General features: G+C 41.6%; 1 protein-coding gene across 1 annotated transcript in view; it reads left to right on the top strand.

Annotated features, from left to right (window-relative positions):
* The window catches only part of CHID1 (chitinase domain containing 1), a 278,107-nt gene that overhangs the window by 85,508 nt on the left and 177,298 nt on the right, over positions 1-15,301 (top strand). The window contains exons 8-9 of the mRNA XM_019550998.1: positions 10,533-10,634; positions 11,813-11,968. Of these exons, the coding sequence (XP_019406543.1) occupies positions 10,533-10,634; positions 11,813-11,968 (258 nt within the window). The remainder of the gene's footprint in view (positions 1-10,532; positions 10,635-11,812; positions 11,969-15,301) is intronic.

Below are 15,301 nucleotides of genomic sequence, written 5' to 3'. Positions count from 1 at the left end.
AAAACCTTTCCCCTTCTGTCCCTGCAGGGTAGGGTGAACAACATTCAGTCCTTGTGCATGTATGGATGACATGACTATACAGCTTAACAGGCATGGCAAGGAAGGGCCTTATACCATTTAATACTGGCCAGCAAAGTTAGAGATTTATGCTATTCTTTTTTAAGGTCCTCCTCCAGCTGTATGAAGCTTGTCTCTCTCTCTGTGTTAAGCTTTCTTTCATCTCTCTGGAATCCTTTCCCTTCTGCACTCTCCTTCAGCGTGTCCACATGCCTTTCTGACAGCAAGGACCATGTCAGTAATTATTGTTCATGACTGAACAGCAGAATCCTGTCAAGGCCTTAGTATTGACCTGGCTGCTACATCCAATATTAGTGCAAGCGTGGATTATTTCCATTTTTAAACGTTGCTTCACTCTGACAACTGCTTCAGGGAGCTGTCATCCTCTCCTTGAGCCAGAATATGGCATTCCTGCTTATCACTGCAGCTTCAGCTACCAATCTGCTGCTGCCACCAAAAGTCTTTCTTGGAAGGAAAATATTTGAGCCACTCTGTGGTATATGTATTTGGCTAGCTCATTAGCCATGTCGGATCCAAAAGGTATAAAGTCCAAATAGAGATGCCGTCCTTTCTCTTCTTCCTGTAGGAATAAAAGGAGAGCTTGGAACCAGTGCTCATCAACGATTTGAATTTACTGTTCCAAAGTGAAAAGTACAAAACTATTCAATTTTAAGAAAGCTAATTTTGCCATAAAAGTGGGGAAATCAAACAAGAACACAGTTTAAACTTTCAGAGGAAAACAGAATTGGTGCTTGAGTTGCTGAACTGTTTTTCTTTCTTAATATTTCAATTAGAAATATAAAATGGCTGGCTAAAAATTGGAAAACTTTTGGAAAAACTTATCAGTAAAGCACTAATAGGGAATTTTGGGGTATCTTGAAAATAAACTGTTTAGAACAGTGGTGCTCAATCTTTTTCGCCAGTGGGCTGGATGGACAGCGCCTGGTTCCTCTGTGGGCTGGATGTTGCCCATGGCCCTCATCCAGTGCCTAAAGTTTGCACAGCAAGGTCCCATCCAACCACGTAGAGGGGGCAGCCTGGCCCCGATTCAGCAACATGGGGAAGGGGCATGGCATGGCCCTGATTCAGCCAAGTGGGGAAAAAGGGGTCCGGCCCAACCCCATCTGGTTGTGTGGAGGGAGGAGATATGGAAATTTTGCAGCCAGGGAGGGTGGCAGTATTTCATAGATTTTATAGATATTAGGGCTGGAAAGGACCTTGCGAGACCATAGGGTCTAGCCCCCTGCCCAAGGGGCAGGAAGGCAGTTGGGGTCAGATCGCCCCAGCAGGATAAACGTCTAAACATTTCTTAAAGGTATCCAGAGTAGGTGGTTGCACCACTCCTGTGGGGAGTCTATTCCAGACTTGGACAATAAAGACGTTTTTTATTATGTCCAGTCTAAAACGGTCTGCCAGCAGTTTGTGACATTTAGACCTTGTCTTCCCTCAGGGTGCCCTGGTTTCCCCAGTTCCTGATGTACACCTGTTATATACTTGTAGGCTGCTACGAAGTCACCCCTGAGCCTTTGCTTCTCCAGGCTGAAGAGTCCCAAGCCTCTCAGCCTCTCCTCATAATGCCTGCTCTCTTGACATCTATTCATGTGTGTGGCTCTCCTCTGGAGTGTCTCAAGCTTTTCCACATCCTTTCTAAAGTGTGGAGCCCAGAATTGGATGCAGTACACCAGCTGTGGCCTCATCGAGGCTGAGTGGATGAGAAAGGATAACTTCTTGGGTCTTGCTCGAGATGCATCTGTAGATGCAAGCCAGAGTTTTATTTGCTTTGATGGCTGCGGCGTTGCACTGGTGGCTCATGTTCATCTTGTGGTCAGTCATGATCCCCAAGTCTCTTTCAGTTGTGGTGCTAGTGAGTGGAGCACTGCTGAGCCTATAAGTATGATACAGGCTTTTTCTCCTGAGATAGAGCACCTTGTATTGCTCTGTGTTACATATCATCAGGTTTTGACCCGCTTACCTTGTGAGCCTGTCCAAGTCAGCCTGCATTGCCAGCCTGTCCTCCAGCATGACTGCACTTTCCCATAATGTGGTGTTGTCTGCAAACTTAGCCAGTCTGCTTCTGATGCCTGAATCCAGATTCTTTATGAATATATTAAGGAGTACTGGTCCAACTACTGAGCCCTGGGTGATGCAACTGGTCACTATATGCCATGTTGACTTGGTTCCATCAACTGTCACTCTCTGAGTCCAACCACGGAGCCAGTTCCCCAGCCATCAGACCATAAGGTTGTAGAGGCCCCAATTTTACCATGAGAACATCATGGGAGACCAAGTCAAAGGCGTTTTTGAAATCTGAATATATGAAATCAACCTCTTCTCCTTTGTCCAGGTGATGTGTCACCTGGTCATAGAATGAAATGAGGTTGGTCAGGCAAGATCTACCTGCAGCGAAGCCATGTTGGTTATCTTTCAGAATGTTGTCTGCCTGTTGTTGATGGTTTCTTTTTTTCCAAAATCTTCCCAGGGATTGAGGTCAAACTGATCAGCCTGTAGTTCCCTAGATCTTCCTTCCTTTCTTGAAGATAGGGACCACACTGGCCCTTCTCCAATCCTCAGGAACCTCTCCTGAGTGCCACAAGTTCTCAGATATCCTTGCCATTGGTCATGCTATGATGTCGGCCAACTCTTTTAGCACTCTTGGATGCATTCCATGTGGGCCAGCTGACTTGTGGACGTCCAGCCTCTCAAGCTGTTCCCTCAAGATCTTCACCAATTATATTACTAATGACTACTGCTCCTCTGCCGCTAAATTTCCTGACTTGTGGGGAGCCCCATGGGTCAGGTGCCATGGCTCCGCAGGGCACATTTGGCTTGCAGGCAAAAAGTTGAACACACCTTGTTTAGAAGTTCCAGATGACTTGCTTTGTAGGCTGTTGAATAAATGGCTGTAGCAATACCCTACCTTTGTCAATTAGTTGTGAAGTGACATGGAGAACTGGGAAGCAACTGGGTATTGGACAAAACTGCATTCATGACTGATCTTTGTACAAGTAATACTGATAATAGCTATTCTGTAAGGATTCTAGTGAAGTAACAAATTGAGAAAACTCTGAAATATTCAGGTTACTAGAAACATGAACAAGAAGTAGTAGGCAATTAAAGAATAACATTAACAAACTTGCTTTTGGAAGAAAAAAGTAGTGGGGTGAGCAGTAAATGCATTTTAATTGAAGCTTAGAAGGATTTTGACTTTGCCAACACATTATGCTCGTTCTTCATACTGAATTGGATACAACTGCTGATCTCTGTCACGAACAAAGTTATGATAAATTGCAGGATAACAGGTTGCTAGTACTAGCTTATGGAGTTATGCGAAAGTCCTGAGTTCAGATGTTCAACATTAAATCTGTCCATAGTAGAAAACATAGGTTAATTTGCTGATTATGGTAAGTGGGGAGCAGTTTATTATTCAATTGAAGGCAGAAATTAAGCTGTTTTAGTGTGCAGGAGAGACCTTGAAATCAGTCATGCTAAAGAGTTTTCTGTATTTTGAAATCAAGCTCAGTTTAGGAGAGTGGGAGACAGGAGAACAGGAAGAACAGGCAGTAAAGTTTTGACCTTCATACGCAGATAAATCTTGATTTTCTTCTGTAGGCTTGTGGTGTGATCACACTTGGAATGTGTGTCAGTTCTGGATACATTATCCAAAAGATAATGAGATATTGGAGGGAGTTTCTAGGAACAAGAAATGTGGTTGGAGCTTTTAAGGGAATAACTGTTGTCTTTTTCTACGCTTTCCTAAACAATAACCAAGTGGGAAGAAAAATCTACAGAGTGCAAAGCATGAATTCAGCAAGTGAAAAGAACTGTTTAGCCAAGTAAAAAGTGATGTCATTAGGGGTGTGATGAAATGGATGAGGATATAAAGGAAAGCAAAATAATAGCATAACATTTCCTGGTAGGAAAACCTATTGTTTAATCTGGGAAGTATACTTCCCAAAAGCAAGGGATGGAAGCCGTATTGCATTATCCACCTAAAATTAGGCTGAAAAAACCCCTTGATGTAGAGTGCAGGGATTGGTCTTCTCTGCAGGGAAAGAGACTAACTGACTGTACTACCCATTTAGAATGTTTCCTTCTTCAGATACCATAGTCAAGAAACAGTTGTCTTTCTCTTATACTCAGTGTTTCTCCATTTAATGATTCTCTCATGCTTCATTTTGGATAAAATCTGTGTCTTGGTGTGGGTTAAATCCAGACTAGATTCCAGAGGAATAATATAATGTGTTTGTGGATTTCAGAATCCTCTAGTGCAGTTGAGCTAGATGCCATGAATGCCATCACTTGGATGAATTTCCATTTACAAAATGACTTCTGCAGTGCACATGCATGTGAATTAGATTTAGATTGGATGGCTGTTTCCAAAACTGAATGCCTAGAATTTTTCATTGTTGGTTAGGTTTTAGAGTTAATTACATTGAACAATTGATTTCTTGTAAGAAGCAAGTGGGACTACTCAAATGTGTCTGAGCAAAATATTAAGAAAACGAAACCTCATTTGTCAGGTGGGGGAAGAGAATGGAGAAAATGACAGATGCACTTCACATGATAATCACCTGCTTCTTAGAACAGAAACAAGGTTTAATTAACATGGAAAAGGAACACTTTTTTTTTACTTTTTTGTTATTTTCCCTTAAAGCTTAATATTTATAGCAGATATTGCATAACTTCAATAGATCGGAAGACTGTTAAGAACCAATTTCTTTTATCTTCCTTATAAATGTCATATTTCTCATAACTTCATCACACTTTTTTTAAAAAGTACCTTATGTTGGGACTCAGGTGATGTAATTATGCTCTCTTTCAACAATATCTTGAGGCAAATTCAAAGTGTATGTAAATGCTGTACTTTAGAGGTCAAGGTTAATGCTATGCAAAGAGCTTTGTGCAATAAAGTTATGTTAAATAATCTACTACTTATATTATAGTGCTTACACACCTGATTTTTGCCCCTGAAGATCACACTTTATCAAATCACCAACATTTTAAGTCAGGTTACCATTTAATGGCAAGCTTTTTACGCATGTTATATGCTGCTGTTGAATGGCTGTGGGAGTCACTGCAACTGCATTAACCATTATTTCTGGAAAATAATTTGAAGTCTGGAGGAAAGAAAAACTTTGGGGTAAGGCATGGGACTTTTATTATCATGGACTTATGAAGTGCTTTCAATGAAGTCTTTTGACTCTGTTTCAATGTTCTCAAATGTGCACTGTGTGAAATATTTGCCTTGCAGTTGAATTTAGGATTAGCTTAAACTTTGAAGTGTCTTGATGAAAGGCATGGTAGCTGTGCAAAACTCTTTAGATTTGTTTTTATCTTTAGGTATCAATTCTTGGAGAGAAAATCCTTCTGGAAGGCTTTGGGCCAATTAGATTTTTTTTTTTTCCCCTTTTGGCTAAGGGCTCCTCAAAGTGCTTGAGCAAAATTGACTGGTGCTATTGAGTTGGAATTGTCAGCATTTGCTTTCGAGGGAGGGTTAGTGGTTTATTCTCTCCTCCGTGAATTGAGAAGGCTTCTGTAATGTTGTTAGAGTTGGTCTGAATTAAACATTTAGTCTTTGTTCCTGGCTAATCATCCTTTCTTATTTGAAATACTTCAGTCACAATCCCCCCTAGGTGCGAGTAGATGACCATATTTTACATGGTTTGTATTTGGATTTCTCCTCTTCAAAAACAAGTTTGTTTAGAAACAGAAGGTAGGGGTGCGAGTTGCATTTCTGAGTTTCATTAAAATGTTGTCCTGCTTAATCTATAAAATGATACAACACACTCTAAAATCTAGTGCACATTATAATTACTTTTTATGCTTTTTTCCTTATGAGTAAGCAAAATCAATTTATTGAAAATTCATTTTGCTGGTGTTGGGAGAGCAAAAATGTTTTGCATACAAATATTTAGGTTATCATGACACAATATCAAAGATGCCGTTCATTTTATTTATTCTTGCAGAACATTTGCAATTTAAATTTGTGAAGTGAGACAGGCAGGCAACCAGTGAGAAATCTGAGGTGTACTCATGAGATTTCCCCCCCCCCCCCCCAAAAAAAAAGTAATTTGTTTTTTGAAATCCTGGGGGTGAAGTAGTAGCTGCTTAGTGAGGCAAGCAAAGCATACAGCAAGAAAGACATTCACCAATACATTAATCCATATTGGTGGTAAATAATTTAATTCTACTGTATCTTCTACCAGGTTCATTGACCTGACTTGCAAATATTATTAAGTTTCAACTCTTACACCAATGAGTTATAAGTAAAATGATTATGCCACACCACTTCATAGCCTCTACTTTGTTAACTTCTTTGTCAACATGATAATTAAAATGTCTCCCTTAAAGATTCTTTGAAAATTTGCTGTCAATGCTGTTGCACTCTTTTAATCTGTTGGATCAGCTGATATGATTTATCATAGGATTCATACACTGCTTTGTTTAATAGAGTTCAAAATAAGTGTTTTCTCTCTCTTTTTTTTTTTAATGGTAGATTTCGTTAAACAGCTCTCCTTCTCCTCCTCCTCCTCCTCCTTCTCCTATTATTATAAATAAGATGTAATTAAGTGTATTTGTAGTCTTCCTAGATAGCTGTCGAGTAATATATTTTCATAAAGTCACAAAAATGCTAGACTCTGCAGTCTTTCTCCCTCCTTCCTTCCATGGATGTCACATAAAATTCATTCTGTCTCGCATTTTGAGAGGATTGAGCTATTTATCTGGGTCCCTGTTTGTGAGGACTTGCATGCTCCTAGTGATTTCTCTTACCCTTGTAATGATGCCCCATCTTAGCCTTGACAGAAAGGTGATGTGGTCCTTGGGCAGAGAAATGGGAAGGGGATATCTGTTGCTCTTTCTCTTGCAATCCTATCATTTTATGATTTTATGGCTATGGGTATTTGAAGTAGCTTTTGAGCTTTCAAGCCACTTGGACCCAGGAAACTAGAATTCCAGTAACCTTGCAGGAAACAGGCTTCTCCTCTTATCTTTTCCCCCTTTCTGTCATCTCCAAAGTTCTGTAAAGTCTCCATTATCCTTCATATGGTATCAAAAAATATTGCTTAAAGTTGGTTTTCATAGGAAGTGACCAAATTTAATAAGGAAATGCATTTTTCCTCTTGCACAGTCAGGTTCAAAAAGGTATTAGCATTGAAGAGATGAACAGGTAATTGGATCTCAATGCTATACATCTTGTTCAATGCTCTGAAACTATTTGAACTCATAAGTCAATCGTCAAAACTAAGTAATAATAACTCCTACCCAGAATTGCATCATTACTTAGTCAGAAACCCACACAGGCAGGACTGATTTGTAGTTCTGTGGGGTGTTATTTAGAGATATTTTACTAATTAGTTTTACCAGTGTGGTGTTTGGTCTCTATTTGTAGTTAATATTAGGCTGTGTTCAGTTTTATCATTTTCGTGTTTGTATGAACCCTGATATTTAATGTGAATGTAATTTTGTATTTTGTAATATGACTGATATTAGCTAGTCGAGTAATTGCTGATTAGGTGTCTAGACAACTAAAGGCTATTCACACCTCAAAGAACCGATGCCTGGCTGGAAGGAAGGTAACCTTTGAGAATCGCCATTTGAGATGTCTGTGCATGTAGGTCAGATAAGAGGGTGTGAGGTGTATATGAGCTGAGTTCCATTCACAGTCAAATTTGGGTTACGTTTCAGAGAGGGAAGCCATAAACTTTAAAGAGACTGGTATAAATAGAATAAGAGGAAATCTATATCTCCCTTCAATAACTGATAGGTAAGGATATTGGATTATAGGTTCATATATTTGGAAGCATTGTAAATGCATCTTAGATGTAAATTGGAAACACTTGGCCTGACCGACAGATGCGTAACTGGTGGGAAGAAGTTATGTGCCTAATATAGTCATATTCCCTGAAAATTGAGTGGAATTATGTAGATGAACAGATAAGGTAAACTGTTTAAAGGTTGCCATGATAGTAGGCTTTGATTTAAACCTCTCTAGGCCAGCAGTTCTCAACCTTGTTAGACATGAGGCCCTACTCAGAAAATGCCAGCTCTTAGGCTTCACTTGTTTCTTGACTGTTTAAACCCCCCCCTGCATTTTCTCTAATGTAAGACCACTCTGAATATAAGATAGCTCCCCAATAATTAGATTATGCATATGAAAAATTTATAAATTTGTTACAATTTTCCAGGTATAGAATCTAATTATTGCAGGCTTGCCCTGAATTTGTCCCCCTCCCACTGCTGCAGCAGAAAGATAAGCCTGGGGGGGTCAAATAGTCCCCTTGCCCTCTGCCCCACAACTTCTTTCCCCTGCAGCCTCTTCCCCCGTCCTTACATTAGACCCTGCTTTGTCTGAGAACATGGAACTAAGGAGCATATTTAAAAACACTGATCTTGAAATAAGCAGCGCTGTAGTAATTTCCATATACTACCCATAGACTTAATTCATTCAGAATTGATGCATATTACTTTTTTTAGAAACTACTGCAAGTTTTAGCACAGGTACTCCATACACACACTTTTAAGCAGCACTTCTGTACCTACTTGTATAGCATATACACTTATGCGTTATATTAGTCCAAAACCAAAAGGCTCATGATTTATCATATATTTCATTGGGCTGGACCGCATCTGGGTCAACAGCATTTCAAGCCATGGTGACCTCACAGCTCAGCACTTCTCAGAACATGTGTATACTCCAGATCCAGCCTCCCCTCCTCCTACGCCCAAAGGCTTCATGTGCTAATTAGCCTCCCATTCATGACTGGAACAGAGTGTTCTTGTCACAAGTCCTGGGATGCTCCAAACGTTTATATGCATATGAGGCATAGTGCAACTTGGTTGAATTCTACCTCATGGAGGCTAGGACCACACTAATCATATGCAACAGAGAAATTCTGAGTCAGCTGTTTTTGGGGACCTGCTTGCTGGTGTTTGCAAGACATTTAAGGCTGATGAAGAAATAGGTAAACTTGGAAATAGGGAAGAAAGGTGCTGCTGGAGTGAAGAGGAAGTAAAAATATATGTCATGTAGTGGCTCTCTATGACTTGGAAAAGAGTTGGCACTGAGGGGGACTGAGCATGTTGGGCGCTGTCATTTATGTCATTCAGATGGGCTGCACTAATCTATCCTTGTGGTACGTTCCTATCAGCATCTCAGTTTTTGGCTAAGATCAAATGTAGCAGCATTTTAGCACCACAGGGAGGGTGTCAGGGTTGCTTCTGGCTGCCCTAGTATTGCAGTAATTTTAAGTCTGGTGCCAGTTTCCTGTGGAGGTAACACTTGCCTATGTGGGGAGTTTTTTTGTTTGTTTTCTAAGACCTAAGCAAAGAAACGAACAAAAGGTCTACATCAGCATTTTTAGCATCAGGGGAGGGTGTCAGAGCTTGCTCTGGCCTCTGCAAGTGCTGGCCTGGTATTACAGTCCCTCCAGACATGGCACATGTTCCATCCTGAGGAAGTAACTGCCCTTTTATGGGAGTCACTCACTCCAGTATGTTTACCCAAATATGGGCCATGTTTTTTTTTTATGGTCAGGTCCAGTGTTGGCTGTATTTATTCAACTTGATACTTGGTTTGAATTACTGAGCACATGCTGCTTTTGGCAGCAATTGAGTGATAGACAAGGTATTTAATGAGGTTGTCTTGTATGCAATTATAAGATGATGGCTTTCCCCCCATGCTGACTGGGGGGGGTTGGGCAGGGGACTCATCTTGTATATGAGTAAATATGGCAATAGAGCAATTCTTCTGTGGCAGAGAACATGCAGAAATCACAGTAGATCGGAATTTTTTTTTTAATTTTTGTGGATTCCTACTGTTTGATTGTTTGCTACATTCCCATGGGCAATACATCAGTATTCAGTATATTTACATAAGCATTTATTTTCATTTTGGTTTCTTGGCTTTTTTTACTAGTTGAGGTTGACCCCTGGCTTTTTTACTAGTTGAGGTTGAACCCTGAACCTGAAGAACTAGGGTATTCCTCTTAATTTGGTCTCTACCCCTCAACCTCTTTGGCACAGGTGAACCTGTTGGTAGCTATGCCATGATACTGGCAACATAACTCTTGACAGAGACATGCAAACCATTCCACTATATCGAAGTGGAAATACCTTTGGTGTATTGTGAGAACTGATGTTTTTGGAATCTGCGGTATAAAGAATTAGTCCTCAAGGCAGAACAAGGTAACGATAGGAATGTAACGGGAAATATGATCTGGAAGAGATAGACAAAGATTTGACAAGGTAGAGAGAGATTGCACAAGATAGGAGGAGACCGGAGGCAGTTGTTAAGGTGACTATAGGCCCTTGAAATCTATGAAACATTTATTTTGCAAACTTCACCAAGTTGTCTCAACGTAATTTCAAAATGGAAGTTTGTAATTTTTATGTGATCAAACAAACTGAATTAAATTCTTCAAATGGGAAAGAGAGAAAGTTAAAGTGTATCATTTCTGTCTCATTTGTTTTTAAAGGAGTAACCAGTTGGGGATGTTCACAAAAAAAGAATTTGATCAATTGGCCCCAATAGTGGACAGTTTCAGTCTCATGACCTATGACTATTCAGCCCCACAACGGTAAGGCTACAAAGATGAAAACAGGTAACCTTATAACTTGATACCCGTTTTTGTACCTGTGAAATACATAAGGGTTGATTTACAATAAGGGTGGTTAGTTTGCTTGAACAAATGTAAGATTTTTGGGTTAGGGGATAGGATTATGAATGAAAACTCGGATTTCAAAGCTGTGCAATAGTTGGATGCTCAATACCTATGAACTTTAATGGACATTAAGTGTCCGAGGTTCCCAAAAGGTTCTGATCCTCCACGTAAGGTTCTTTTCACTTTGATTTTAGATCTTTGTAGGTGCAGAACCATATAGGGTGTTGCATGAGTGAAGGTATTTTCATATGTGCATCTTTGGCATAACTGGACACATCTGATGAGCATCACATGAGATGCTTTACTGCACAGTAAAATTAATTACTGCATAGTAAGAATCACTATCTACACATGCTGACCCTTACTGCACAGTAATTTCCTCTACTTGGCCATTAATTTGCTACCTGCAAATGCAAATGGCAAATTAACTATTGAGTAATTACTGCTCAATATGGCAAGTGTAGACAGCAAATTTCCTCCTGGTTAGTTGAGCATCAGGGGGCGGGAGATTGCTCCCTGCCCCTGGGAACTGCCTTTTGCTGGAGTGGGCTCCACTGCTGGAGCCCATGCGAGGACAATGTCCCTCTGCAGCAGGGAGCTTTCAGCCCTTGCTTTGCGATTGCAGAGTTGGGGGTGGGAGCTTCCATGCATGGCTGTTCGGACCTGTGGAAACCCTAGCCAGCTACCTCTTTACCCTTATAAACTGGAAGCACTTCCCAGATGAGTAGGGCTGGAGGGCTTTGCGTGCCCATGCATGGCACCAGGTCATGTGCCATATCCATCCAGGGTTACCTTAAAGTGCTATCTACCATTTTTACAGTGTTCTACGTGCCCTGGCCATCTGTTTTGTTATGGCTGTAGAGCGCTTTGTTACTGTACAATAAATTTAATGTCTGTACCTAGTCTAGAATACCTTAATCCAAAATAAGTTATTTTTATTGTTTTTAGGCCCCACCTGGGTGAATGAGCGAGAGCACTTTTATTCTGTGGAATGTGGGTATTAAGCACAACTAATAGTTTGTGTAATGTGGCTCTTAGATTTTTGGGTTCATGAAAATAAAAATTTGCTGTTTGTTCCATTACCGATCCAACAGGCCTGGTCCAAATTCACCTCTTCCCTGGGTAAGAGCCTGTGTGCAGATGCTAGATCCAGAATCCAAATGGAGAAGTAAAATTCTTCTTGGGCTGAATTTCTATGGCATGGACTATTCAGCTCTGGGTGCCTCTGGGGAACCTATCTTTGGCAGCAGGTAAGATTTGTACAGGTGATGAAAGTTATTTAAAATGGCTTTTTTTTTTTATGAATATGAGTGTATAGAAATGCTCACTTTTTAGGATGTGGATGTGACAAGTATGTTTACATGAAATTGTTGCTTAAAGAACTTTTCTTATCACATAAAAATAGAGTAGGAGTTGGTCTTTTTATATTGATGAGATTGACCTCTGTTGCTGAAAGCCAGGAATGCTGGCAGGGAACCACTGCTATCTACCTGTGTAAGAATTAATTTTTTTCTACTTTTTCATCTTTTTGGCAGTGACTTGGCTATTTCTTAAAATTGTCTGAAATATTCTCCTCTGCATCGTTGGTAGATTTACTCAGTTGATTTGCAGTCTGCTTTTCTGAGCTGCTGAAATTGTTACTTGTTAACTTAAAAGTTGATGCTTGTTTACAGATGCATCACCTTAGCAGTATTTTTGGTGAATGTTCTCTCAAGGAAAAGGCTGGAGGTAACCCACCTTCAGATTAGAATTTATAAGCAAAAAGAGAAATAAAATAACTTTTCCAAAGACAATAATATTGGAGTCCCAGATTGTTAGAAGAAAATTGTTGTCTCTGTTTCGGGTGATAGCCTCTATGAGTTGTTGTGTTCCTTCTTTACAAAAGTATGTTATGCAGGTAGTCAACTGAACCAGTGAAGGAATCTCTTGAAATATCAAAGTAAATTTGGCATTAAATCAAACTTTTAAAAAAATCTGTGGCACAAAGACTGTAATTCTTACTTTCACCCATAAGTGAGATGTGTTAACTAAATCAATGAACCCAAGATATTTCATTGCCAATAACAGCTTGTCCATTAGGTAATAAAGCACAGCTTGTCTGGGCAAAGGCTCCTAAGCTGAAGGCTCTTTTTTTCCCTTTCTGGCCCTTCATGTGCGCAGACATTTTTTGACCACATGTATTGTGCTCTGTTTCTTCGCCTGCATTTCATTCATGCCTTTTCCTGGCAATTTGTTCTTTTGCAAAATTGTAGATGTAGTTAATTGAAGGTGTTGTGCTGAATTATTTCTGAATCTGGCTGAGTAATAGAGACCTGATGATAATGGGTGAGGGATAGGGCGTGCAAAGCAGTTGTCTAAAAGAGAGCTTGTAAACACCAAAGAATTATTATACAGCATAGCAAAATAGCTACCATAAAATGTATTGCAGCAGTTTCACAGAAGTAATGTTACACTGTTGAAAAACTAATGAATTTACAAATGTAATTACTGTAGTGCACAGTATAATTAATATAATTTCTGCTACAACGTTCACACTTTTTTTTCTGTAGACAAACAGGAATAAAAAGTACTTTAATATCTGCTACAGTAATAGTGTCTTGTTGGCTTTTTAACTGTTTTGTAACTTCTGCAATAAAGTTTCTAACAAAAAGTATACTGGACATTATTACAGTGCTCGGTTTTTATTGTACATTGGGCATGTGTGCACATGTATTTGATCTGGCCTAAGTTCACTGTGATGTAAGCTACTCTGCAGTAAGTGCTTTGGGGCAGGCATCTACACATGCAGGGATCAGGGAATAAATTTGCTGCTTTTTGCACCACGTTTCATACAGTCCTGCAATGGGCCCCTACTGCCACTAGAAGGAGTTCTAGGCTCCATCTGCATGCTAGCCTAGGGGCTGGCAGAGGGCACTGGGGGGCTGCCTGCTGCTGGGGCAGGGACCTCCTGACTCTGGCTGCCTGATCAGGGGCAGGGGACATGAAAAGAACTGCAGCGGAGGGACAGGTCCCAGCCCCCTGTCCCAATCCACAAGTGGGGCAGCTAGCAGCTAGCTCATTACTAGATGCCGCACCAGGAGATTGGGGCAGGGGGATTGGACCTACCTGACCCCTGCAGCTCTGTCAAAGCCCCATGACTTGATCAACTGTTTGGGGCACAGGGCAGGGACCTGTCCCTGACCAGGACAGCTTCCAGCCCCCACCCTGAACGCTGGATGGAGGCTAGGCAGCTTGTTCCCTGCAAAGCTCCATGAGCATGGAGCTGGGGGTGGGGGGAATAGACTGTGGGTCTTGTTCCCTGCCCAGCTGTATGAGTGCAGAACTGGTGGGGAGAACAGGCTGGGGAGCTTATTCCCCGCACAATTCTACGAATGCAAAGCTGAACAGGGAACGAGCTCCCCAGCCTGTTTCCCCTCCCCCCACCCCCTCACAGCTCCATGCTCATGTTGCTGGGCAGGAAATAAGCTCCCAGCACTGGTTCCACAACCATGGGGCTGATGCTAGAGAGACCCTTATCTCCCAGCACTGGTTTCATGACCATGGAGCTGGCACTGGGATGTAAGGTTTTCCCAGTTCCCTGCTCCCGATTGCAATGGTAGAGTGGGGGTTGGGAGATAATGATCTCCCAGCCCCTGCTTTTCCAATCATGATATCAGAGCATGGGGCTTGGAGCTCCCTGCAGGTGGGGTGGGGGCATAGTTCCCACCTGAGCTCCTGTAGTGGAACCCAAGATGGTGGGGCAGATGGAGTGTCTCACAGAAGTGTGGGGGGAGTCCCAAGCACGCTCAGCAGGAGACCCGGAAGTGGACCAGATGTGCTTCTGGTCCCACTTCCGGGTCTGCTGGGGAGTGTACTGGGGGCCCCCCTATACCCACTGGCTTGGCGACTGGTGCCTCCTGGGTTGGGGGGGCACCTGGGGTCCCCCTGCGACCAATTGCTGAGTTGGGAGGGACCCAGTGTGCTCCCCAGCAGAACCAGAAGTAGACCGGAAGTACTTCTGGTCCACTTCCAGGTTTGCCACCAAGCACTAGGGGGCCCCTCACCCCCTGTGCTCCTGTGGGACACTCCATCTGCCCCAGCTTCTGAGCATTCACGACCTGTGCCTGGTGCCTTGAGGTATATAGAAAAAACGTTTAAAAATGTGTCTTTGGCCAAATTGCTGATTCTCTGAATTGGCATCAAATCTTCAGATTCAGATTTGGCCGAATCGAATCGGGGACCGTGATCTGAGTCAATGAATCAAATCACTGTCTCTGATTCGGGCTGAGTCCGAATCAAATAGGGCCCACTTTGCACATCTGTAATATCTGCCTGCCTCGAATATTGAGGCCAGTACAGGCATACCTCTTTTTATTGTGCTTCGCTTTATTGCGCTTCGCAGATATTGCATTTTTTACAAATTGAAGGTTTGTGGCAACCCTGCATCGAGCAAGTCAAGGAATCTACTCCTGGTGAAGATGCTGTGAACGTTGTTGAAATGACAACAAAGGATTTAGAATATTACATAAACTTAGTTGATGAAGCAGCGGCAGGGTTTGAGAGGATTGACTCCAATTTTGAAAGAAGTTCTACTGTGGGTAAAA

Source organism: Crocodylus porosus, unplaced genomic scaffold, assembly GCF_001723895.1.
Source record: "Crocodylus porosus isolate Cpor-Errol unplaced genomic scaffold, CroPor_comp1, whole genome shotgun sequence".
Classification (NCBI taxonomy): domain Eukaryota; kingdom Metazoa; phylum Chordata; order Crocodylia; family Crocodylidae; genus Crocodylus; species Crocodylus porosus.
This window is presented reverse-complemented; position numbering and strand designations above follow the sequence as displayed.